This window comes from Oryza glaberrima, chromosome 1, assembly GCF_000147395.1.
Source record: "Oryza glaberrima chromosome 1, OglaRS2, whole genome shotgun sequence".
NCBI lineage: Eukaryota > Viridiplantae > Streptophyta > Magnoliopsida > Poales > Poaceae > Oryza > Oryza glaberrima.
The window spans coordinates 16,843,995-16,870,358 of NC_068326.1; the positions used below are offsets into that span (position 1 = coordinate 16,843,995).

Below are 26,364 nucleotides of genomic sequence, written 5' to 3' on the forward strand. Positions count from 1 at the left end.
GCACTTAGGGCATCTACAACCAAAGCTACTTTATTGGTACTCTCACTAACTGAAACCACTTCATCCCAATGGAGGATACTTGTGCTGGACTCTTCAAAATCTGAAGCAACTGGATGGAGATACTCTAAGGGCATCCACAATGTGAGCCACTCCTAAAGTGTCCTCACTAACTGAGGATACTCGTAGGGAAACTCCCCTCACAATGAAGGATACCCCTAGTAGCCCACGAGTGTCCCTAACCCAAAAAAACCCACGTAGGTATTTTACTATACTACCCCTCTCTTCTTCTCGCGTCGTCCACCTCCCTGATCTCCTCCACCTCGCACCGTCGCCGGTCGGGGGGCAGTAGATCCGGCGCCTGCGGATCTGCATCCCCCCTCCCGGCCAGATTGGGAAGGAGATGGTGGCGGCCGTCGCTCGTCGCCGTCGCTGTCGCCTCCGACTCCTCCCCACTGCCAGCGACGAGACCGAGGGTGGAAGGGGAAATTTGTGGAGCGGGAGCCATGTCCACGAGCCACGCCCTCCTCCAACGCGTAGCCCCGAGCGGTGGCTCCAGAAAAGCAGCCAAGGCACGCATTCCTCTGCCAGGCGTTGCGCCTTTTTCCCAGGGGACGACCCGGCGGCGGAAAGGAGGCACCGTTTGCTAGGGCATGCGTTGAGGGTACCGATTATAGATGGCCTAACCCATAACAGTGTGCACCAATCCAACCAATCCATGTAGCCACTGCTATATATTTCCTCTCTTACATTTTTTTCTTTTGAGCCCACCGACACTCTCACTGGAGTACTACTTCTCTTGCTCTTTGCTCCTTTTGTTTTTTATGTCGGTCTCCTTGCCCTCTGTGCAGTCATATTGAAGAGGAAGGGAGAGATGAGAAATGAGAGAGATAAATATTTTGGACTTGTTTAAGCATTTTGTTGGCTCGGAGTCCAAAGTGAGGAGACGTGTACAGAGAGAGAGAGAGGGAGAAGTGAAAGAAACTGCCCACTCCATCTCCATCTCCTCTTCACTCTCCGCTGCTCTCGTCCTGCTCCGATTTCTTGCTCTTTATGGCAGGGTGAGTGGAAAGAGCGAATCTTGGATCCAATCCTTGCGTTCTTGCTCGGCGAGGATGGAAGAGGAGAAGAGAAGGCGAGGCAGAGAAAGAGGAGGAGTGCGACGCAACTCAAGGCGACGGCGAGGGAGGGGGGCGAGGGTGAAAAGGGAAATACGGGGGTAGGGAGCGTTGTCCACGAGCTACTTCCCTAGCCACGGTGCGCCCAATGCGGAGCCCGGCTCTGTGGCTCCGCCAAAAGTGGCCGAGGGGCGCGTTCCCCTGCGAGCAAGCGCGCATCTCTGGCTCTCTCCTAGGGGACGGCGCGGGTTCGAAAGGCAATGGAAGCCGGATGGCGTGAGCTAGGAGTACGACCCAGAGCCACCCATTGCTCATGCTCTCAGAAGTGGACCTCATAATCTTGAGATTCTTAAAGGGAATCCATAAGTATGTTTTAAGATGAATGACCATTTGACTAGAAGCAGATGGTTGCTATTAACATTACCGAAAATTCAATACTACGCTATTGCACTAAACAAAGTTGCAGGTGCATAACTTCACGGAGTAAATCCAAATCTAAAGATTTGAATGTTAGCTAAGAGATTCTACATTTCTACTGGTATTGACCAGATGAAAGAGAGAGTATGTGTTTACTATATCTATAAACTAGATGAATACCCTGCCATGTTGCTGTGGAAAATTAAGTTGCATAATATGTACAAATAAGATGAAATATGAATATTAAAACTAAAACAAATTAATACTTATAAATTTTGAGGCCTAAAAATGATTGAGATTACTTGGTGTTATGAGAGAAGAAAGAAGAGACAATTTGAACTATAGATTTGTCATCCAATGGCTAAAAATAATTAAGGTGATGTGGCTTAATAAGAGAAGAGAAAAATAATATTAACTACACTTAGTGGGGATTCCTAGTATATAGGGTGACCAGAGCTATTGATTTATTTTCTTTTTTTTAAAAAAAAAGGGTTTGGTTTGCGTTTAAATCTACCTTCTTGTTTGGTTTGCCTCGTGGGGTTTGTGAGTTTGTGTCATCTGTCCATGTTGTCTTGAGATACTATGAAAATTAAGATACTATGTGAGATCGGAATTGTTTTGGCTTGATATAATCGTAAGATAATAGCATTCGTATCGCCAGTATCGGGATAACTCCAAAGTCCACCAAACCTTGCGGTGGCGGTCGCAGTGGCAGGAATCGAGAAGAAAGAGTACACAACAACATGTTTCAAGAAAGCCAGATAAGAGCAAGGATAATAGTAAGCTATAAGCCTATTATAAGCTTACGTAAAGAAGAGAGGTAGCAGAAAAAATTAAGGGTGTTGGCTCTCATACAAGAGCTAGCTTAACACAAGCTTCAAGACAAATACATTAAATGTATAAGTGAGATAGAGAGGAGAAGAAAATTGTAGCCAATTTTATAGCTAATATATTTTATATGTTGGCTTTAAAATAAACTAATTGTAGGAAGTGAGCTCTACTATTAGGCTGTGTTTGCTTTCTAGTTTCTCATGGAAAATGTACTGTTTAGCAGTTTGAAAAATGTACGCGGAACACGAGGATATGAGCAGGGAAAAGTTGGGAGAAAGAACTCACCATTAATCCATTATCCTTGCTCTAACCACGACTCGGAAGGCAGCGGCTGCCGGCTGGAACCGGAGCTAAATACAGCGTTTATCCCGTCATAGATATCCCATGCAATGCGCAATGCGGCGGCCGCCGCCGCTCGCCGCGCTGCTCCGCCGCCTCTCCTCCCACCCGTCCGACTCTCCCGTAGTCCATGCTACCCTCATCAAGTCTTCCTCCCTCTCCAGCCCTATCCCGGCCACCGCCCTCCAGCCCTCCTCACTGCCTACACCAACGCGGGCCTCCCAGCCGCCGCGTCCCGCCTATTCGACGAAATGCCCGCCCGGGATGCCGTCGCCTGGAACGCGCGCCCCGGCACCGCAGCGTACGCCTTCCGGGGAATGGCCACCGCGCGGTTCGCGCCCACGGCCGCGACCCTCTGCACCATGGCCCTCCGCCCTGGCTGTCAGCCTGTCAGGTCCACGCGCGCTGCGTTCTTGCATGCCAGGACGATGTCATCAGGGCGACGGCGCTTGTGGATCTCTATATGAGCTATGTCCTTGTTGAGGAAGCGATGAGGTTGTTCATGTGCACAGTGCACTGTGCACGGATTGTCAAAAGGATGTTGTTCTGTACAACGCTGTTTTTTCAGGCTGTGTGGAGAACAGCAGATCATTCATGGACGCTTTCTTGATTCTGGGGAGGATTGAGCTTAATGGAATTGCGCTGACATGTGCTCTCACTGCCTGCTCAGCGACAGCGAATTTGATGTACAGTATGCTGGTGCAGTGCAAGGCTGTCCGTCATGGGTCTACTTCACAGACGATCTTATGTAATGCACTCATTGATATGTATGCAAAATGTGGGCGGACAATGGCTGCTCGCATTGTGTTTGACCAAATGGCTTGCAGGAACGTGGTTTCCTGGTCCAGTATGATTGATGCTTACAGTTGCCATGGTCATGGAGAAGCAGCATTAGGTTTGTTTAAAAGGATGGAGAAAGTTGCACCAGTGGTCTTGCCAAATGAAGTTACATTTCTCGCTGTTCTTTCAGCTTGTGGACAATCTGGTCTTGTGGATGAAGGGGGAGCTATGTTGCATTTGATGAAAAGACAATATGGGATTAATCCGGGACCAGAGCACTATGCATGTTTTATTGATCTATTAGGCCGTGCAGGCCAGAATGATGAGGCATGGTATCTCTATTGTAGTTCCATTACAACCCGAAGTGAGCTTTCTGGTTCCATCTGTGTGGCTATGTTGAATGCATGTAAAGCTAACATGGATGTGTTGAGAGGCAACAAAGTAGCTCTGCACCTTCTGGAGGTTGACCCAGAAAATCCAGGAAGTCATGTGCTAATATCAAATTTTCATGCTGTTGCTAGACAATGGTCTGAATCGGATGAACCAAGGAGGATTATATTGGACAAGGGTAGTCTGGGAGTACAGCTGATCGACTTCAACTCATGGTATTAGGACTTGATGAGTGATATTGTCGTATGGACTTACAAGGGCAATAAGTGGGGAAGGGGAACAATTCGGTTCAGTTTTTTACTGTGGGTACGAGATTATATGGTAGGGCCAATTTTTTTTCGCACTAGTGTAAGTTTGTAAAGCAGTCATCTTGAGAAATATGAAATTAAGCATTGTACTTAGCTTATCTATGTTAGTAAATATGCTATGAACTACATTACTTTTGTTCATCCTTAAATATTTTTGGATTTTTTGTTGCAATGACAACAGTTGTGCCATTGGACATGATGAAAAAATATGTGCGATTTAACATCAACACATTGTTTTGTGTCAAAAACTAAAATATTCCAAGAGTGACATAAAATATGTCTCTATCCTCTAGCGGTACATGTGAATGTGTTTTAAGATTTTAAAAATGATTTTATTGTTTCAGATAACTATCCTCTGATATATAGATCAATTCCAGTTATGTCTTATCATTTCACATATTGTTATCTTTTTATACATTTGAGGCTTTTCTTGTTCTGAAATTTTGTTCAAACAACTGAGATCACTTGATGTGACATTGATAGCATAATTCATTTTTAACCTGGATATTAATTTTTTATGTGATTAAATTTTTGGAGTATTCTAGTCACCAACTTCAGCACAGATGTAGCAAACATAGGAAGGTGGCCAACTATTGAAGTTGCATGATCTGAATGATAAATAAAGACTAAACGATATGATCATGTAATGAAACTGCTTGGCATAGTCAAATATACTGTTAAAAGATGCTATACCGGTTTGATTACTTTGTTTTGGTAGTGTGGTAAATTCTTATTAGCTTCCTTAAGGGGCACATACAAGATTCCAAGCCTAGTAGTCTGCTATTTAGATTACTTGTTTTTTTTCTATTACTTAGAGAAGCACTTATGATGCTTGGTTCTCTGTAGTCAATTATCCCTGATAATTATGATTAGATCAGTGAACTGTTCTCTTTTGTAGGAAAGACTGGTCTCGAACTAGTTCTATGGTGACAGAGTCCGCCAGCACTGAACGAACTGTCTACTGGAAATAATATGCTGCTACTTCTGCCTGAGACACTGGAGGTGAACTTTAGCAGGTAGAGCCCCATTTTGGGACCCCTTTTCTGATTAAATTTGGTAAATGAACAAGGTTCTGCACATTCTCTTCCTTTTTGCAACAGATCTTAAATTGGTATGACTCGAAGAATGGTCTCTTCCTTTGAGCAATAGTATGACTGAAATATTGAAAAATGGTTCTACTACCAAATACTTATTCAATGTATATTGAAGAATGGTTCTACTATCAAATACTTCTTCAATGTGTTCCCAGTCCTGACATTGATCAGTTAGTTCCTGCTGAGGAATGTTTTCCTTATAACTAAATAATCTTTTGAGCTGCAATCATGTACAGAAACTATATTTGAATCTTTGGTAGGTTCATTGCTTGTTGCCCAAAGCTTTTTGAACAACCGATGCTTCAGATTTATATTCGTAAAATGTAAAATAAACATCATTTATCATATGATGTGTTGGATTGCAATTTCTAAAAATGCACAGACCGACTGAAATCCTAGTATTGCAGGTTTGCAGTACTAGGTCAAGAACTCAAGATGCTTTCCAGGCTTTCCTAAGGGATCATGGAGCTGCATGAAGTTGGTTTTGAAAGTTTTCAAGAAATAGTCAAGTAAGATATGTATGCTCAAGAAGTATTGTGTTGCATTGATGATAACAACCAAGTTCATATTCTCTATTCATCCATAAATAATCCCATAGTTCTCCCAAATGAAATCAGAAATACTCACCACACCCATGGTGCTATAAGGGTAAGACCTTTTCTTTGCCCTTTTATTGTAAATAAATTATGAACTTTATGTTTTAACTTGCATTCTAGCAATTTATTCTCATTTTTGTATTTTCAAGCTTTTAGCTAATCATACAATGAGTGCATCAATGTTGGAAATGTAAACGGTGGTTGTAATGGCTTAAATATTTCATCCAACCTACTGCTTTTTTATTCTGGGGTGTCTGCCTTTTGTATTTCTTGGCATAGTTTTGTCCATGCCCATTCTTGGTTTTTGACTTAGTACAATCTGTTAACACTCATCTTTTAAACCTCAATGGATTGATGAATCACGTAACACATAGAGGTATTTTTCAGTAGTAGTCCACAAAACTCGAGAGACGAGGAGTGTAAGACACAAGACTTAACTGCTTCAGCCCGATATTTGAAAATTGTTGCTTCAGATATTCCTTGTGCTTATTTTGGCTTGTGATATCAAAGCCATGATGCAAATTCGATGGGCGTATTTGTTTGAAGAATTTGCTGCCCTCACGGAGTTTCCCTTTCCCAAATTCCAATTCACTAGGTATCATCTATTTACCACTTTCAGAAAGTCCAAACCTTGTTAATATTACCTGTTAATAATCGTAAAAGTATCGGACTTCATTGTTGTCTGACTTAATATTTGTTATGTTCGATATTCGACTCCAGTTTTTCCATTGTTGTTCTTTTCCTTTAGGTTCAAATGATAGGAAGCCTAGTTGGTCACTAAATAGGTGTGGTCCATGGTGGCCCTAGATCTTTTCATATAAGAAGCTACGTAGTATCACAGTATGAAGATTTTCTGCTTTAACAATCTTGTCAAGCTGATTCTGGACATTTCATATTCTTTGCACCTAATTGGGGGGTTCCATCTCCATGTGCACCTGCTGCTCCACTTTTTGAAATTTCATTTTCAATATTTTTTTTCTCTCAGTGATTTACATACCATGAGTTGTGATATTTTTATTTACACTATCAATCTCAACGTTTATTGCTGAATATTTTGATAGGACTCACCTCATATTTGTGTTGTCACTTCTAACGCAAACCTCCATCCATCCTATTCCAGAAAATGATAGTGGTAAAGCTGAGGTTTCTGAATCTCAAGAAGAATTTTCATGTCTCTTTCTTGGTCCCACAAGTGACATGCTAAAATTGTGCCAGCTGGAAAGAAACCCTAATGCATACTGGTTGATTACTTTTTGATCATATTAGCTCATGAAAGCGACCTTTGATTGCTTGAAGCTTGCTGTTTCTCACCATTTATCAATGGTGGATCACGAGCCAAAGTCAGTCCAATGTAATATTCGCAGTTATCGTGTTTAGTTCTTCAACATTTCACTCTTTTGTTTGTAGCTGTAGGCCATTGGCGCAACTCAAGTGTGCAATTTCATCCTTCTCAACTCTATGTATTTTATCATGTTACTCCTACCACCCGAAGATTGGCATACTTCGAGATTACACCGTGCATCCATGTATGAGAGACCTACAGTACCATTTGGTCCCTGGCATTACATGACTGGCTCATTGTCAATGGGCATGGTCCTTTGCCCCCACATGTTGCTGCTGCTTTGCCTACTAAGTGATGGGCTGTTGAGACTTCCCTTTTGCAGGAACATACATTGGTCCCCCCATCTCTTGCTCCATACAGTTTCCACAATGTCTGTTTCATTTGTGTTGTGTCTGAAAGGTCTGAAAACCAGAAGCCACCTTTTTTTTTTTTTTGCAGTTTAAAACTTCAGGGATAAAGCCTGCATTCAATCATCTACGAAGGTAATTTCTTCAGATCCCCTTTTTTCAATTTTCCCACAAGAGAGGAAAAGAAGTTCCATTGGTATTTGGGGCACTTCCATGATGCTGTATGCCATTTCCTGTATCACTAGGATGAAGAAACAACTGTCTCTGATAGCATCCTTGCCATATCATTTGCACCACACCTCAAGGGCCCTCCATAAATATAATGTGTGCATGCACTTCAGCTTGTTTGGTACATATGCATTGCATATATGCTTATATATACATCATGATATCAGAAATATCACATCAAGAGAGTTCAAAAGCCTAGTCCTTGCTGGTTGCCGCCACACATCCATCTTGCTCATGTTCTTATCTAATAATTGCAACTACATTCTAAGTTGCAAATTGATGATGATCAAAGCCATATATTACAAATATGTCGGCATCTTTTCTTCCCTTTGCGGATTAAAACTGCACATAAACTTTCATCCTTCCATTTGCAAGGTACACTTCGAATCTTTTCTATGCAACATGTCTATTTCCTCCACCATCAAGAGGGACATGCTGCTTCTTGTTACAGGTAATCAACACCCTAAAGCTCCTTGAAACAAAAGAAGAGCATTTTACCCAAGGTGTGGATTGAATGAATATCCTGAATTGAAGATTTCACAAGAGCAATTTCTCAATCCAAACTTGGAGGCAAACCCTGCCTTTTGAAGTTTTTTCGGAGGTTCGTCCCTTTTAGCTTTCTCTGGTAGGTCATCAACGGCCTAATTCAGTACTTGATACCATAATGGACATCATCATTTATGTGTCACTCTCATAGTTGTTAGGTGTTCATTAGCTCCAGCACAAGCAATTATCTGTAACCAGCGTGTGAAGGTTGTACGGAACGATGAAAGTTAATGCAGTTCTCTCTTCTAATATAGATTTTATATTATGGTTATATGTTAGTAAATGCAGAATTAGAACAATAAACTCCAGACCAAAAGTAACAGTGCCAAAGAGGAAAGTGCATGAATATTTGTCACGAACTCTTGGAACACTCTTAAAAAAAACTATTGGAGGTTTGGAAATGGACTCACTAAGTGAGGTTGCTCAGCTTTTGCTAGAAAAGCAAGCACTATTAAGCAAAGAATAGGGTACATCCGTACAGTTCAGTATTTTCTGTTTCGACAAAGCTAGTATCAGTAATATTAAAAAAAACAATCAATGGGTAGCACATGACCTAAAGTCCCAAACACGTACAGTGCCTGGTGTTTAACATTCACGTGTTAGACGAAAAGGTTTTTGCAAGTACTGTATATTTTATCTTTGGTAATGATGGGATCAATGGAACTGATTCAAATCCTCTTTTTTTTTAGTTCCTACATATGGTGCTTCAATACCATGCCTATTTTCGTAGCCATGCATTTATGTTTTCTCATTAAAAAATCATGCTGGATTATTGTAGCTAAAGAAACAGGTTTTCCTTCTTGGAGGTTTAAGCAATTTGTCAATCATCGCCATCAATTGTGCTATGGTAATTTATAAGTAAATATTGATTACTTGAAGTTAATGCCATATGAATCCCTTGATAATGTTGTGCGCCCCCCCCCCCCCCCCCCCCCCCCAAAAAAAAAAGGCTTTTTAAGCGAAAATGACATTACTAGAATAATTTGTCAAGGAACATACTTTTACATCATTATATTCTTTACATCCATTAAGTTGTTAGAAAAAGGCAATGGTCTCAGAAGCATGTATCTTGGTGTAAAACATAGGTCTATGCTTGACATCGATGAGACCTTGTAGATTCTGATCACTTGGCAATGAAAAACAAGTTCTTCTTAAGTTGGCAACGCATCGTTAGCAAGGGCCAAGGAGGGAAAATAGTTTGCTTAATAGTAAATAAACAATATGTCTACTTCAAAAGGATAAACGATATATTTGGTTCAAAAGGTAAATAGTAGAGATTGCACTCACCTCTTAAATTTGTGTACCGCGGGTGCAATTTACTCATAGATTATTTTATTATATAATTGTATTACACAATGTGACATATTTTATCTCCCATAAATATATGTGTTTTATATACTTTGGCCGATCGCAATCAATTTAAGATTGCGTGCTTTGTCCGGCTGGTAATATCAGAGACGGCACCGCCACATTGTCACACGACTTTTTTTTTGACGCAAAATGGTGAAGAGACTCTCTACCTTATACCCTGTATTTAATGGTGGGTCAAAGATACAGAAATTGAAAGAAAAAAGGAATAGAGAAAAGGTAACATGGAGAGGAGGGATGAGAGAAAGAAAATAAAAATACAGCAAAAGAAGAGAGAATTCCAGTATAAGAAAGAAGAAGAGAAAAGGAGAAATAAAGAGATGTTACAACATTGATCAGCTGATTACAGTTGCAATATGGAGAATCAGAATCGTAAATCTTACTGAGGACTAGTCCAATATAGCAAGAAAATGATTCGTTTGGGTACGTACGGAAGAATAGTTGATATATCATCAAGTACCATCTAACGATTTGGAAGATCTGTGATGATTTCTCTTCAGTAAACATTAAGTGCGTTCTGTTTATATAGTATATGTAAATTATGCTTTTCTGCAGCAACATTGTGAAATTTCTACAGTAACATTATGCTTTTGATTTCAGGGCTACTTGGATCTTAGAGAGTTCCGTAGGAATTTTGGCAGATTGAAATACTAAGGAATTTTTTTTTCTAAGTAGGTTGTTTAGAACATAGGTTTTGGATGTTGCCAAATTCCTTTGGATTCAATTCCTATACCTCAATTCAATAGGAAATTAGGGCAACACCAATGTATTTGGCAAACTAGTCCATAGATGTGGGACCCACACCTGGGAGTCCATAGTTTTAGAAACCACCACAATCACAATATGTGCAATTAAGGTGGGTCCCACTAAAGGCAAAAAAAAAAATCAGCCGGAGCTGAAGCTGCAGGCTACAGCATGCATGCACCTAGCATAACTATGATTTTTTATTGTCTATGGACTACCCATAGTGCTATAGACAATTTTTGTTATTTCTTTGCTATAGACTAGTTGCACAATGTGTTAAGGTAGTTGAATGGAATTTTTTATTTCCTATGGACTGGTTTTCATGTACATTGTGGATGCCCTTAGCACATGAGCTCAACCTTCATTTTCTTTTTACTTTGAGAAATCCAATGCAACTCCTTTCTGTCTCTCCTCTCTAAATCCATCCAAAAAACCGAATTGTTTTTCTATGAGCCATCCAAATACATCATCTTTTAAATTCATGTGTGATTCACTCCGACATGATATTCCAATCCACAATGCTCGACCAGTACTTGCAACTTATTGTTTTCATCATACTGTTTTAGAGTCTGTTTGGCACAGCTCCAGCTCCATCTCTCTTAAAGTTGGAGCCTAGCCAAATAGTTTTAGCTTCTAAAATAGGAGCAGAGCTAGGTGAAGCGCTCTCACCTGTTTATAGCGCAACTCTAGTTCCAGCTCCACCTCTCCTAGAGCTGGTGTTCAGCCAAATAGTTTTAGCTCCACCTAAAATAGGAGCACAGCGCTCTCACAAAATGAGCTAGAGAGATGGAACTAAGTTTAGGCTGCTCCACAACTCCACTTCAAACCCAACTCCTGGAACTAAGGGCCTGTTTGATACAGCTCCAATTCCTAAATATAACTCCAGGAGTTGAGTCTGGAGTAGAGTTGTGGAGTTGCCTAAACCCAGCTCCACAACTCCAGTACATTTTGTGAGAGAGCTACACCCAACTCCACTCCCAGTTTTGGTGGAGCTGAACTGTTTGGCTAAACTCCAGCTCTAGGAGGGGTGGAGCTGGAGCTAGAGCTGTGCCAAACAGGCCCTAAATTTAGGAGTTGGAGCTCTACCAAACAACAAACTCTGATGATCTCTTAAGTAAGTGAATAGGATATGATTATGGCTTCTTTGTAATGCAAGATTTTGAAAAATACAGGGACAAAAAATATGTAGGAATATGATGTCATATCCAATAGAATCCTATCGGATTCGAAAACAACGAAATGTTAGAGGTAGTGTCTTTAATCAAGGTTTTTTTTTCAATGAAAAACCATGAAGTTTTGAGGTTTCGACGAGCAACAAAAGCCTGAGTGAAATTTTGAATGGTATTTGGGAATTCAAATTCAAACAATAAATTTTATCAAAATTTGATTGAATTTTGCAAAAAAAAATCATACTGTTGGAGGTTGAGATCCAACACTCAGTTAGAAAGTTGAACCCTACTTTGAATATTTCATAGGAAATAAAACACATAAATTTTTCAGGAATTAGAGAGAGTGTAGAGAGAGAGAGAGAGAGAGAGGAAGTGTTTGTTTTTCTATGGAATGAGGGACATAGGAAACCATTTCGTAGGATTTCAGAAGTTTCATTCCTATGTTCCAAAGGATCTCATTAGAAATAATTTCCAAGGATTCAAATCCTCTAAATTTCATGCGAAATTCCTTCAATTGATGCATCTACTTTGGTTTTTGCCTACGTGTATACACATCAACGGTGCAAAATACATTCGACATAAAAATTGCACTTGGCTACATATGTAGACTTCAACACTCCAGCCACGCTACAACTGGCTATTGTTTAAATGCTCCCAGATGTCTATTTCCTGGAGTTAATAAATAGGATTAAATTAGCTAGATATATGCATTTACTTTGATATATAATACCCATATTGATTGAAAACAACGATCCAAAACACATTTGACGTGAAAATTGTATTGGTTGGCATGAAAATGGTACAGATGATTTTCCTTCGAAATGAATGAGAAATTCTTTCGTCCCTCCAACGAAAGGGTACTCACTCAAAGATAAAATCCAGTGATCCCTTTTGTGTAAATGGTGGCTTCTCTGGGGTGAAAAAAAAAACAAATTCAACTATTAGCTGACAATCCCCACAACGACAGAGCTTCATTGTGGGCAAGGTGGAGCTTGGCCCCCCAATAATTATGCACTAACACTGTACTACAAAACCTATAAGATTTAGAGCAATATCGTACTGATTAAGTTTCAATTATCTGAACAAACCAACAAATTATTGTGAAGTAAGGCTGTGTTCGGGAGGATAGTTTGGAAACTCACCTTCCGCACACGTAAAACGGAACGATATATTTTCTTATGATTAATTAAGTATTTATTATTTTTTTAGAAAAATAAATTAATATTATTTTTTAAAGCAACTTACGTATAAAAAAATTGCCTCTAATATTGAGCACTGGGCTCCCTCTCATCTTTTGAGCTCAAACTCGAAGAGTCAAAGCAGTAATCACTTGCAGCCACGTCAGTGTTTGCAGCCAACGCCATTGATGATGATCAGTTGAAGCCAAGGCAGCGAATGAGCCGCTGAGAACTCGCCCCCCTCCTCTCCTCCCCCCGCTACCTTCCCAAACAGCAACGGTCGGGACCAGCTGTCACGCCCCCCGCGCGCCCCACCTGCCAGCCAGCCACTGCCCGCTACTGCTACTGCTACTGCTACCCCAGCGAGCGTGGAAATCCCAAAGCCCAGCACGGAATTTGAATTCCTCCTCCCCACTAGTGTGACTGTGTGAGTGGTTGTACTCTGTAGGCACGCAAAAGGCAAGGCTTTCCGTTACCCCCCGAATCCCAGAGACCCACACACCAGTTCATCATCTCCTTCCTCCTCTTGCTTTATTTTGAAACCAACTAACGCTCTTCCTCCCCCTCCTCCTCGGCCCATCCCCCCCCCCCCCCTCTCTCTCCTCTGAGCTGCCACCCCACCACTCCAGAGAGAGAGAGGCGGCCACCGATCCCATCCATCCGCTCCGCGCCATGGGGCTCGACGGGCTGGTCGTCGTCTCCGACCCTTACCTGCAGCGCCGCTTCTCGCAGGCCGACCTCCGCGCCCTCCAGGCCCAGGTACGACGACCCTGTCCATGGCCACGGCTCGATCCGCCGCCCGCCGCCGTGCCGCCGCCGCATTGATCGTGATTCGCGTTTCTGGTTGGTGTTTGTGTGGTGGTGGTGTTACAGTACGCGGCGCTGCGGGACGCGGCGCCGAGCGGGAGGCTGCGGCTGCGGGACCTGCCTGCGGCGCTATCATCCGCCGGCGTCGGGGCCGGGAAAGGAGGGGACGCCGAGAAGGAGAACAGCGCGCCTGCGGCGGCGCAGCTCACGGAGGAGGAGTGGGCGTCCGTGCTCAAGGCCGTCGCACGCGCCGACGAGAGGCCGCACCAGGGCGTCGGCTTCGAGCTCTTCCTCCGCGTCTACGCCGAGATGCAGCTGCGGCTCAAGGGCGCCGCCGCCGGGAAGAAGGCGGGCGGCGGCGGCGGGGGCATCGCGCGCTCCTCCTCCTCGTCGGCCGCGGCGTTCCTCACGGCCGCCACCACCACCCTGCTCCACACCATTAGCGAGTCCGAGAAGGCCTCCTACGTCGGCCACATCAACGCCTACCTCGCCGAGGATCCCTTCCTCAACACCGCGCTCCCCATCGATCCGGCCACCGATCACCTCTTCCACCTCACCAAGGACGGCGTGCTCCTATGGTCCATTTCCTCATCTCATCTCATCGATCGCCTTTTCGACTCCGATCCACTCACATGTGCTCCGATCTGACTTTCTTTCTTTCTCTTTTTCCCCCCTGCTTTTTGATTCAGCAAGCTCATCAACCTGGCCGTGCCGGGGACGATCGACGAGCGCGCCATCAACACCAAGAAGCTGCTCAACCTGTGGGAGAAGAACGAGAACCACACCCTCTGCCTCAATTCTGCCAAGGCCATCGGCTGCACTGTCGTGAACATCGGCACGCAGGACCTCGCCGAGGGAAGGGTAGGACTGCACTGGACTCTGCCTGTTTCTTTAATTCAATTCCTTGTCCTCTTTTGTGTGATCACCACATTAGTACATTAACGTATTTACGACAGTATGAGATTCAGAATAAAGCTGAATGTTTCAGTTTGTTCACTTTTTAGTTGCGGGTACGCACGTGTGTGTGTTCAAGTAGGGGATGTTGGGACACACTAGACTGAAAGTCCATGTGATGGCCAGAACTGTAAAGCATTATGAGTTGGTTCTCCTTGCTTTAATTAGTTTTATATCTGTACCTCTTGGTGGTTGTCACTGGAACACCATGGCACAATTATCTGTAAAAGCTTAAATGGTGGCATATGATTGGTATGGTTATCCATCTGCCCTTCTATTTTGTTTGTGATCAAATACTTGAAATTGTTTCGATAATACCATGAAAAATCCACTAAAGAAAGAATCAACTACATGAATAAATATATGTTGTGTGATAGGTTTCACTTTCTTGAATTTTGTTGTTTGTTCAGAATACTTGTAACCTATGCCATTTTTGTTCTCTTGAATAGATTTGCATATTACTAGTTACATGCTCTAGTAAATACAGATACTTTTGCATCTTCTGCTATACTTGCATTGTTTTTATGTCTGCTCTTGTTCTTGTGTGCATTTCATTGATTACACCTGTTTTCACTCCATTTATATACTCAAGCATTCATATAAGTTGTGCATGGATCTTATGAAAACTCTCTTATGTGCTTGCAGCCTCACCTTATCTTGGGTTTGATATCACAAATAATTAAGGTGTGTTCCTGTTGTTATTTTGTTGCGCACAAGAACTGAAGTTCTGTTATTTCTTCATGTATCTCACTGACTGTGCTAACATAATGACTACCAGATACAACTTTTGGCTGATGTAAACCTGAAGAGCACACCTCAATTGGTAGAATTAGTTGAAGACAGCAAGGTAGTTCATGATTCATATTTATTCTAATACACTGGTGACTGATTTTGTGTCAGATGGGAAAAATAACTCAAATTCATATGTCTGTGCTTTTTGCAGGAGATGGAGGAGCTTATGAGCTTATCTCCTGAAAAAATATTACTCAGATGGATGAACTTTCAATTGAAGAAAGGAGGTTTCCAAAGAACAGTAACAAATTTTTCATCAGATATAAAAGTATGCTCACTTGATTTCCAATATGAACCAGTCTTCTTTAGTTGTTGCTAGCTGTGACATCTTTTCTACATGTTAGCATTCACATGCCACGATAGTTTTCCTTGATCATTTAGGATTCTGATGTATAGAATGAATGCATCTAATTTGCCAGAAAATGTAGTTAGTGCAGTAAAAATGTTAATTTATCGAATTACATATTTATGTTATTAAATTTATTTTATAACACTATGGTCAATAATTAATTAATCATACATCATGATGCATTCATTCTCATAGTTCATGTAACATCATGAACACTTTTTTTTTGCCGGTTATCAAATTTCTGGTTGTTAAATTCCACTATAGTCAATTGATGGATAAACATTGGTTTATCTGTTCTTTAGTTCCATCTACATCCCAGTATGAAGAATGCATATCTTATATTTTTGTAACATAAAAATGCAGGATAGTGAGGCATATGCTTGTCTACTGAATGTCTTGGCACCTGAATGCAGTGCTAAACCATCCCCAATGTCAGTTAAAGATCTTCTTCATAGAGCAAGATTAGTTCTTGAGCATGCAGATAGGATGGGCTGCAAAAGATATCTGACCCCAAAAGACATTGTCGACGGTTTACCAAATCTAAATCTAGCTTTTGTGGCTCATATTTTCCAGAAAAGGTATAGATAGTTCTCATAATTTCTTTATTTAATTTAATATTTTTTCAAAGAAATTGAATTTCTGCTTGGTTTTTTTATTATTCCCTCCGTTTCATATTATAAGTCACTTTGACTTTTTCAAAGTAAACTTCTTGAAAGTTTGACCAAGTTTATAGAAAAATGTAGCAACATTTATAGCACCAAAATAATTTTATTAAATCTAGCATTGAATATATTTTGATAGTTTCTTTGTTTTATGTTAAAAATATTGCTATATTTTTCTATAAACTTGGTCAAAGCTAAAGAAAAAAAAAGGCAAAGCGACTTATAATATGAAATAAAGGCAGTACATAGGGATAGACATGATGATATCCATTGTTGTGTAAATACTACAGTTAACATATGATAATTATTTGGAAAAAGATTATCTTCGTGAAGCTACTAGTAATGTTATGTTAGCATCCCATGTTTCCTTCATCTTATCACTCACTAAAGGTGCGCTAGAGTGGTGTTTCCCTCGGAAAACTGTCAATTTGAAACACAAAAATCCCTTTTCAGTTTGCATGATTTGTTCAACCTTGTGTGCTTCCATAAAATATAGGTTTATGATTTTTCTTTTGTGTATTATTCATCAATATGTATTGTTCATAGCATAGCAAAGGAATGCAATCTATGCATGATCATCCTTGTCAGTGTGATGGCGTGAAACAGGTTGAGAAAGGGATTCAACTAGAAATTCTGGAATTGTTTTCTTGGCAACATATCTTCTTTGAACTGACCTACAATGGACTATCAGTATTACTTTTCTGGCAGATATGCTATAGCCAACAATAACATATGTAGTAATAAGTCATTTGGGTCACAAAATGAGATTGACTGTTCTAATGGGCTGTATGATTATCAAAAAATTGTTGTCTTGTACTGAGGTTGAAGCCTGCATGAAAATTGATGTTCTTAGTATCAGGGATTGAAATGTCAGGTTGCTAATTTCAGGGGAACAACTACATGAAAGTATTTGACTTTTGCTCCTTTTACTTCAGGAATGGGCTGTCAAAACAAATGAAACAAGTTTCCTTTGTCGACGGACTCTCTGATGATGCTCAAGTTTCGAGGGAAGAGAGGTCATTCCGGTTATGGATTAATAGCCTTGGAATTTCTACATACATCAACAATGTGTTTGAGGATCTTAGAAATGGGTAGGTCTTACATTAAAGTTATCTCCCCCCATCTTAATCGTCACCCAAGCCGATGCTCTATCTGATATTTTGTTCTGGGGATGACAGATGGGTGCTTCTTGAGGTGATTGACAAGATTGCTCCTGGCTCAGTTAATTGGAAAATGGCAAATAGGCCCCCAATAAAATTACCATTCAGGAAAGTGGAAAATTGCAATCAAGTTCTGAAGATTGGGAAAGAACTAAAATTTTCCTTGGTGAATATTGCTGGTAATGATATTGTGCAAGGAAACAAGAAACTGATATTAGGTAAGTGGTATTTTCATCAATTTAATACAATGTGTTTTTAGTCATATTGGCATTGCTGCATTGTCCTGGTAGTCTGCAAATGATAGCTTGACCAGATCTGCATAAACATGTAAGAAACAAATTGGACTATGCTTATAAATGTCTGTAAGTACCTGATAATAGCAATCAAGTTTGGTACATAGGACCTCATTATTGTCTGATAATTGTTATCACTTTGACGCCTGATAATTTTATATGACTTACTTGTTGATGCTTTGCTGAACTGTTCATTTTTTGGAGGGCATTTAGAATGCTCCATTAGTGATTCTTGTTAAACTGCTGGTTAACTCAACAATGAGTATGTTCTGTTGCATAGACACTTGTATAATTTGGTAATCATATGGTACTTTATTTCCCCAGCTTTTCTGTGGCAATTGATGAGGTACAATATCCTTCAATTGTTAAAGAATCTGAGATTCCATTCAAATGGTAAAGAGATCACAGATAACGACATACTGATTTGGGCAAACAAAAAAGTAAAGGATTCTGGAAAGCATTCTCGAATGGAGAGTTTCAAGGTTGGTTTACTTTGATATATTTCCTAATTGATAATGTCATATTACTGTTTCTTCCTTGGTTAGTTAGCCGCAAACTTTTCTTCAATGTCTGCCATTGTATAATTTGTTAATAATGAAATATGCAATCCTGATCTTATTATCAAACTAATATACAATGGTTTCAAGTTTCGACTACATTCTCTACTATTTTTTCTTGCATTTTAGTTCCAGATTTTAACTGAATGTAATACTTACAGGATAGAAGCCTTTCAAGTGGCATATTTTTCCTCAATTTACTTGGTGCCGTGGAACCTCGGGTTGTGAATTGGAGCCTTGTTACCAAAGGAGAAAAAGGTCATTTCCCTGATGCTATTGCAAATTTCCATCATTCCCTGTGATTCATATTTTCCTCAGTCTTTAATGTGGAAATATAAACTAGTGGGTCTCCTTTTGAATTATTGTTGTCGCCCAGTATACCTGTTTTAAATTACTCCTTTGGTGCATACCTGTTTAAATTTACCCCATTGTCATGCTCCATGCATTTTGTTCTTGTATGCGTATTCATTGTTTTACCACCACTGTTATGTACAAATTGCTAGATTGGCTATTATGATCTGCTTCTGGTGCATGCTGGTCAGATCTTGTTTCCTGAAAAATTTACACTTTCTGTACAGATGAAGAAAAGCAAATGAATGCTTCATACATCATTTCTGTGGCTAGGAAGCTTGGTTGCTCCATTTTCTTGCTACCAGAAGATATTCTGGAGGTAAGAAAATTGATTGAAAGCATAACATTTATTCTGTGTACTTTGTTACTATGAAATTTATGCATTTTTGTGAAGAATTGAAGTCCATAAAAGCAACTAGATTGATATGCTCAAGTAGCAGACCTTCTCTTGTGATGTCAATGAAGTAATTAACATGTGCAATACGATTTTGTTTTGATGTGTTTCAGGTGAACCAGAAAATGATGCTAACCTTGACAGCAAGCATAATGTACTGGCATTTGAAGAAGCCAACATCATTTTCATTGGACACCGAAAACGGCAGTTCATGCGAAACAAGCTCCATCTCAACATCAGATGATTCTGCATCCGAGTCATCGTTCGATGATAGTGGAGCTAGATAGATTCGTGAGACCATGAAAGGAAACGATCTGACTGCTTGTTGAAACGTGGGATGCTCGTCATCCCATGAAGGGTTGGCTATGTTCTTGATTCTTTGCTATAATTTGGAGAGCAAATGCATTCAAGATTGGGATGGGAATGGTAAAGAGTTTTGATTGTTTCGTTTTATGGGTTTTTTGTAGTGTGAAATCGATTTGATGAGAGATGTGTAACATCCTGTAAATATTGACACAGGTAGCCGATATCTGTAACATCATATAGTGGCAGTGGATTTTCTGAAATCCACATAGATTGATTTGTTCTTTGGCACTTCTCGCACCAGGCAGGTTGCAGGCAGAACTAGTTTTTCTTTCTTGTGTAGCAGGCTATCTTGTAGAACTAGGTAGGCTGATAATTTTAGGAACAAAGTGACTAACAGTTTTTATTTTGACAAAAATAAAAAGCAGAAATATTTTTTTTGCTACAATAATTGCATTTAATCGATAGTATAGATAGTTGATGTCTATTAATTAATGATTTGGGTAGGTCTAGATCCTCACTTGACCATGATGACATTGACGAAGTGCATGTTTGAGGAAATGGCTTTTTGTAACATTTGGTTTCTTTTACAGAACAGAAGTGTGCTCCAGGTGCAGGTATGTTTTAGAACTGGGAGGCATAAACTGCCAAGCAAGCAAGCCCACTATACAATGATCAGTAACCACTCCGGCAAAACTGTTTAGAGCAAATCTGAAACCTGTATAGAGCAAAGCTGTTGCCAGCTACTCCCTCCGGGCTGATAATACTTGTCGTTTTAGACAAGGGTGAGGTCAAACTTTAGAATCTTTGATTGTGAATCAAATTTGAAATATTTATCTTTCAAATATAGTGACTACACGTATAGATTAGTCTTAAAAAGTACTTTAATAAAAGCATTTATTTGTTAACATTTTTATACATATTATAATAAAAATAATGGTCAAAAGTTGTTTTTTTAGAGACCGTGTTCTTGTCTAAAACGATAAGTATTATCAACCCGGAGGGAGAACTGGTTAGGTTGACTCCTTGGGAAGCAGAGCAGTAGAAAACTTTTTTACTCTTATCACTTGGCTTGGAAGCAGCATCTCCATTTGCTTGGAGTTCGCTAATCACGTGCAATGATGGCAAAGCAAAGTCATCAAAACGGATGTGCCAGAGGAGATATACAGAGATATCTGTCATCTTCACGGACATAAAAGTTGCAAAACGGATCGAACATTACACATAAGGCCATCCTGTTGTTTCTGTGATTACTATCAGAACATATTTCAATCTGTGCAATATCACAGATTCACAAAGTTGCATTAGATTTGTTAGGCTGATGCTGTCGAAAACAACGATTGCCATTTTTGACTTTGACCACTAATTTTTACTCCATCCGTCCCAAAAACTTGACCATGCAATTGACAATGCCATTGCCCATTAACTTGACCACTAATTACTGAGGCTTGAGTAAATTTCAGATAATTAAATTATCGCTGTCGGTCACTCAAGTAAAATAAATTCTAGGACTTTTGACTCTGCCACTGATCCTGACAGCGATCGAAATGTTGCTTTCTGCAATGTTGTTGGAGCTTGAGGATCGCATAATTAAACAGCCCATCCATTTGGCAGGTGTGATTTGTAACATCACGGGGGAACAGGTTAGGACACGTTAATTAGCTACGTGGTGCGTGACAGCGTGAGTGAGTGAAGAACTTTGGAGGACCAGACGAGGTACGCATGGGCATGGCATATGGCACGTTCAGGGCGTGCAGTGATCATACTGTTTTTTTTTTTCCTGAAATTTCTACATACGAGATATGGAGCAATTAGCCCTGCTCCTCCTTAATTTTTCCCCTATGTGCTCCACTGCTCCGACTGCAACTCTTGACCTCTTGTGAACCCCGTCCGATGTTCCTATAATGCTGTCCATATGTGCTTGTGATGCTGTCCAACCACTTCTGTCAGAAAATGTTTTCTAACTAGGCAGATTAAGTATCCATTTCCAAGTTTGGAGGATTGTGACGTTGAACAGAACCACATCCTATTAGAAAAAAAATAGCATTATTTATGAAACCAAATTAGTTTAGTTAAATCTAATATTAAATATATTTTGATAATATGTTTGTTTTTTTTGCGGGGATAATGTGTTTGTTTTTTATTGAAAACTAGAAAGGTAGCCCGCACGACTGCGTGTGCATACATCTTAAGTTGAATTAGAAACTATTTGGGAAAAGTATCAATTGATTTATTCGTGTTGCGTTAAAAAATATGATTGTCGGTCCACTCTTCGAAGATGCTCATAGGGGTAGGGTTTGCGTTTGTGCGTTCATAGGGGTGAGTATGCGTGCTTTGTGATTGTCTGTGTTGTACTATATAATTTAAAAAAAATGATTTCCTGACAACATTCTTCACCGATATTGCTTAAATTTTCTTCCAAATTATTTGTTTTCTCTATATTATATAATATTTAATTTACCCCTATAAGCTTAATCAAATTTAAAAGAAGAATATATGCTTCACAAATTAAGTATAAATTAAAATCAAGGTGTTTTTATAATTGATTTATTAGGGGCTTTATTTTCTAACAAATCTTAAAACCATTATTGTTTAATAGACATGTTTTATTTGTACAATCAAGCTATTGCCCTCTATTTGGTTCGTGCATGCTTACAACATACTTAAGCACTAAAAAATTATGCAATGTTTATGGTAATGGGTATTCTAGTTTAAGTGAAAGCTAAGAACCTATTGTTCTCTAAGAATATTCTAAGTTTTTCTATAATTAGTTCACTTTTCTCCCTTTTGTATTTTTTATTTTATTTTATACAATCTTATTTTTAAGTTCATATTTTGTGAGATAACAAAATAGTGATAGAGCGTTACACCTTATTTGTCAACCATATTAAAAAAACGAATATATTTTTAATAAATATCTAAGACTAAAATAGGTTGATGGATTAGGATGATTCAAGACTGTTAAATACACATACTTGTAGAGTCCAATTTATATTGCACAGTGTAGGAGACAACCCATATATGATTATTTTTTGCACGTATGCTAAGCTCTACATAGCTTAGCAAGAACATGAATATAACTATGAAGGCATTATTATTTTTTCAATATGATTTTTTATGATTGTTTCCATGATTAAATTTTATATGAATTTATAATTAAATATTTGTATGAATTTATAATTAAATATTAGAAATTATGTACTTGAAGCCAACCTCTACAAATATTTTGTTTAGCTAGACTACAGTGGACATAAATTAAGTACAATGAGATTATATAATCATACATATGATGCTTATAATGCCTATCCACTTGTCACAATTATCACTGTTTTCATTCTACATTAGTTAGAAACCATAGTTTGTACATAGCTAATTTTTATTTGTTTAAGTCATTGGATTATTTATAGTTTATAGTTAAAGACCCATATTAACTATATTTTGACTTTAAAAGAAATATGTTATTTTGAATTTTATTGTGAATTTTTTATATCATTTAAAAATATTAAAAATATGAAAAAAAAATGATATAGATTTTACCGGCTGAAAAATTACATGTCAAATATCAACTGCCATATTGTATTATGCACTAAAATATAGCCAACATAAGTCATGAATGTAAAATCACAACAAAATAAACGATAATTACATATTTTCCTTTAGTCAAAGGAATGATAAAACATACTGTCAACAGGGGATACCCGTACACCGGATATAGAGGGTATTGGGGTACGCCGGTACGAGGATCTATGTAGTACGACATCAAGCAAACAAGAAACATGGATTATACTGGTTCAGGCCCCTTGGTGGGTAATAACTCTAATCCAGTTGATATGGGATTATATGATGGAAATCACAGATTACAAAGGGAATAGTGGAACTCGATGATACCGACGAGGTCGTAGTCGAGTTGATTCAACTAGATCACCTGACGATTTGGCTCCTGTAGACTCCGGCTTCGTAGGCTATGGTGGTTGTCTTGGCTATGAGATTCGATGCCTTAGGTCCTCCCGGGGGGTCCCTTTTATACCGCAGGTCAGTTGGTCTCCCAGTAGAACTCGGAGACATCGGACCCTATACGATACAGTGACGACCCAGTTCTGTCCGAGTAGGACTCCTTCCGTCTGTGGACTCCGTGATGGATTTCCTTAACGTATACAGAAAGCGTCCGTATATGCGCAGGTATACCATATCAATACATGACGTATATCCAAGGGTAGAGGGTATACCTTATCCGTAACCCTGACACATACTGGCAAAGATCAATAGTGTAAAGACAGGAGGTAATATCTCAATATCTTATGAGGGAAATAAAATAAAGAAGGTGAATGAGGAGAAAAAGGAGGAGTTGGGTACCTACGCACTACTACAGGATAGATTTTCCTGGACGCCCCTCCTTTTTGTTTCCATGCGGTTCGTAAGTGGAACTGCATGAAAAAATAGAGGACAGGCTCCAGGATGTCGCCCGTACGGGATAACGCATTATCCCGTGCGGGCGGGTTAAGCCAACCGCACACCCGCGTGGTCCACCGCATTTAACCTGGCTACCCACCTCCCTCCGCCTGCTCACCCTCGATCTCTCCCACTCCACTCCTCCCTCCCACTCTCCTCTCCTCTCCTCTCTCTTCCTCAGTGCACAGCGCGCCCCTCCCTCTCTCCCTTAGTGCGCGGCGGCGGGCGAAGAGGTCGGCGGATCCGGCGGAACCCGCCCCCTCCCCTCCTTCCCCTTGCAAATCCGGGGGAGGGGGCGGCGGGTCCGGCCGCGCGCGGCGGCGAGCGAAGGGGGCGGCGGCGGATCCGGCGGCGGTGGCGGGAGGAGAGCAGGCGGCGGCGGTGCACAGCGGCGGCGGTGGCGCGCGCCCCCTCCCCTCCCTCCCCGTGCAAATACGGTGGAGGGGAGGCTTGGGGGCGGCGGATCCGGCGGCGCCCGCCCCCTCCCCTCCTTCCTCTTGCAGATCCGGGGGAGGGGGCGGTGGATCCGGTCGCGCGTGGCGGTGGGCGAAGGGGGCGGCGGCGGGCGAGAGGCGCGGCGGTAGGCGAAGGGGACGGTGACGGATCCGGTGGCGCCCGTCCCCTCTCCTCCTTCCCCTTGCAGATCTGGGGGAGGGGGCGGCGGATCCGGCCAGCGGCGCGCGGCTCTCCTCCCCTCCCTTGCAGATCTGGCGGAAGGGAGGGGGAGGACAGGCGGAGCGGCGGCATACGTCGGCGACCGGCGACCGGATCTATCTCTCCCCCTCCTCTCTTTGTTATTTGTGGTTGTTTGTGTGATTTTTTCATGTGAGATGTGTTCTTGTTGATATGAGATGTGTTGATGTGTGTTCTTGTAAGATGTGTTCTTGTGAGATGATTCATTTGCGCCGGCGACGGGAGCGAGCGGCGGATCCGTAGCCGGCGACCGCGAGGGCGAAGGCGGCGGGCCTCGGCTAGGCGGCGGCAGACTAGGGTTAGGGTTAGGGTTTCTTTTTTTCCTTTTTTTTTCTTTTTTTGTTTCTTCGTTAAGCGCCCGCACGTAAAAATCGGTTTTCGCGTGCGGGTGCGCCACCGCACGTGAAAATCACGATTTTCCCAGACGACTGGGTGCGGGCGGGTGGCCCACCCGCACGCAAAAATTGGATAGCCCGCCTAGAAAAATCGGTGCTTTAGTAGTGACGGTACCTGTGTACGTACGTGAACTAGTACCTGTGTACGTACGTGGTTCACGTACACGTGACGGAGAGGAGAGGGAGAGATTAAATTCTGTTTTTAATCTAAATCAAATCTAATGGTCTAAATTAATGGACCCCACCAAATTAAATAAAAATTAATGGTTAGATATTTCTAATCTATTAGAACACTACGTGGTAATTTAGGAGCGTTTATAGGAATGCTACATAGCGTTATGAGAGAGTTTATAGGGTGTTTCATGGACTTTTAGTATATAATAGATATTAGCATACTCCCTCTGGTTCTATATTAATTTAATTGACGTTTTGGATAAGGTTGAGGATAAACTTTATAACTTTGACCATCAATAACTTTAAAAATATTTAGTTTAAAGAAACTAGAAAAACGTATATAGATTTGTCTTTCAAAACACTATAATAAAAGTAAACATGCATTTATTTATTGTATATATTATAATAGAAAAATAAGGTCAAAGGTATATCTTGTAGAGCGTGTCATTGTCCAAAGCGTCAATTAAAATAAAACCGAAGGGAGTATATTTCTACAAACTTGATCAAACTTAAAAAAAACTTTGATTAAGAAAAAAGTCAAACAATTTATAATATGAAATGAATAGAGTAGTAGTGAGATAAGCTTTTGAATAGTATAGTGAAATGTTAGATCCTTTTGTTGGGTTGTTCTAAGATAATATAAGGGGAAAAAAAAGAAAACAACGTGGCTTGCATTATCAACAATGTTGGTGGCGGCATGCTTACTAGGCGAACATACGATAATTCTAAATTTGCAATGGTTCCAATTAACCTCCACCCGAATTAAGAATGAATATGGTTCCGATGGGAAAATGTTACCCAGCAAACGTAGGGGTCGGCCAGCAAGCGAACGCTTATTGGAAGTTGGTTTGGAATTTCGGATATCCTTGGCCTGGAGGGTTGGAAGTAATGCCAATGCTATATGGTAGGAAAATGACATGGTATCGGCAGATTATCTGCACAAGATCATGAAGGGAAAAAATAAAAGGAATTTGCTGCTTGATTGGCGCGCGGAAGGTAAAGTGAGGCTTCTACTACTAGATGTGAATTAATGCATGGGAAAGGTAGCTACTACACACAAGTTGGAGTATATACGAGTATCATATTAAAAATGAAGTCCAAGGTTGCCTGCCTAATCTTCAGTATCTAGCGCTGGCTGAGTTCAGCCCCGAAAGTGACAGGATCCTACACTTGGACATACTCCTATCGCAGCATCTGTGAGCGAGCAGGACTAGTAGTACTCCTAGACGTTAGGCGAGA

The 26,364-nt window shown here is 40.6% G+C and overlaps 1 protein-coding gene and 1 pseudogene across 1 annotated transcript; both read left to right on the forward strand.

The window, feature by feature from the left end:
- The first annotated feature begins 2,707 nt into the window (after nt 1–2,707).
- On the forward strand, nt 2,708–5,192 carry LOC127760263 (pentatricopeptide repeat-containing protein At5g66500, mitochondrial-like; annotated as a pseudogene).
- An 8,170-nt stretch (nt 5,193–13,362) lies between these two features.
- On the forward strand, nt 13,363–19,705 carry LOC127759893 (fimbrin-2-like). The gene is made up of 13 exons (XM_052284111.1): nt 13,363–13,551; nt 13,666–14,177; nt 14,289–14,460; nt 15,199–15,237; nt 15,332–15,400; nt 15,497–15,613; nt 16,058–16,272; nt 17,292–17,447; nt 17,535–17,734; nt 18,134–18,291; nt 18,528–18,624; nt 18,945–19,036; nt 19,225–19,705. Exons 1-13 carry the CDS (start codon nt 13,465–13,467, stop codon nt 19,396–19,398), a joined length of 2,088 nt encoding a protein of 695 aa, XP_052140071.1. The 5' UTR covers nt 13,363–13,464; the 3' UTR covers nt 19,399–19,705.
- The last annotated feature ends 6,659 nt before the right edge of the window (nt 19,706–26,364 follow it).

Excerpts from the sequence above, each read along its gene's own strand:
- LOC127759893 (XM_052284111.1), top strand. The coding sequence starts at position 13,465 with ATGGGGCTCGACGGGCTGGTCGTCGTCTCCGACCCTTACCTGCAGCGC. Across the intron at positions 15,614-16,057 it reads ATTTTTCATCAGATATAAAA|GATAGTGAGGCATATGCTTG; the intron begins GTATGCTCACTT and ends ATAAAAATGCAG. Across the intron at positions 16,273-17,291 it reads GCTCATATTTTCCAGAAAAG|GAATGGGCTGTCAAAACAAA; the intron begins GTATAGATAGTT and ends CTTTTACTTCAG.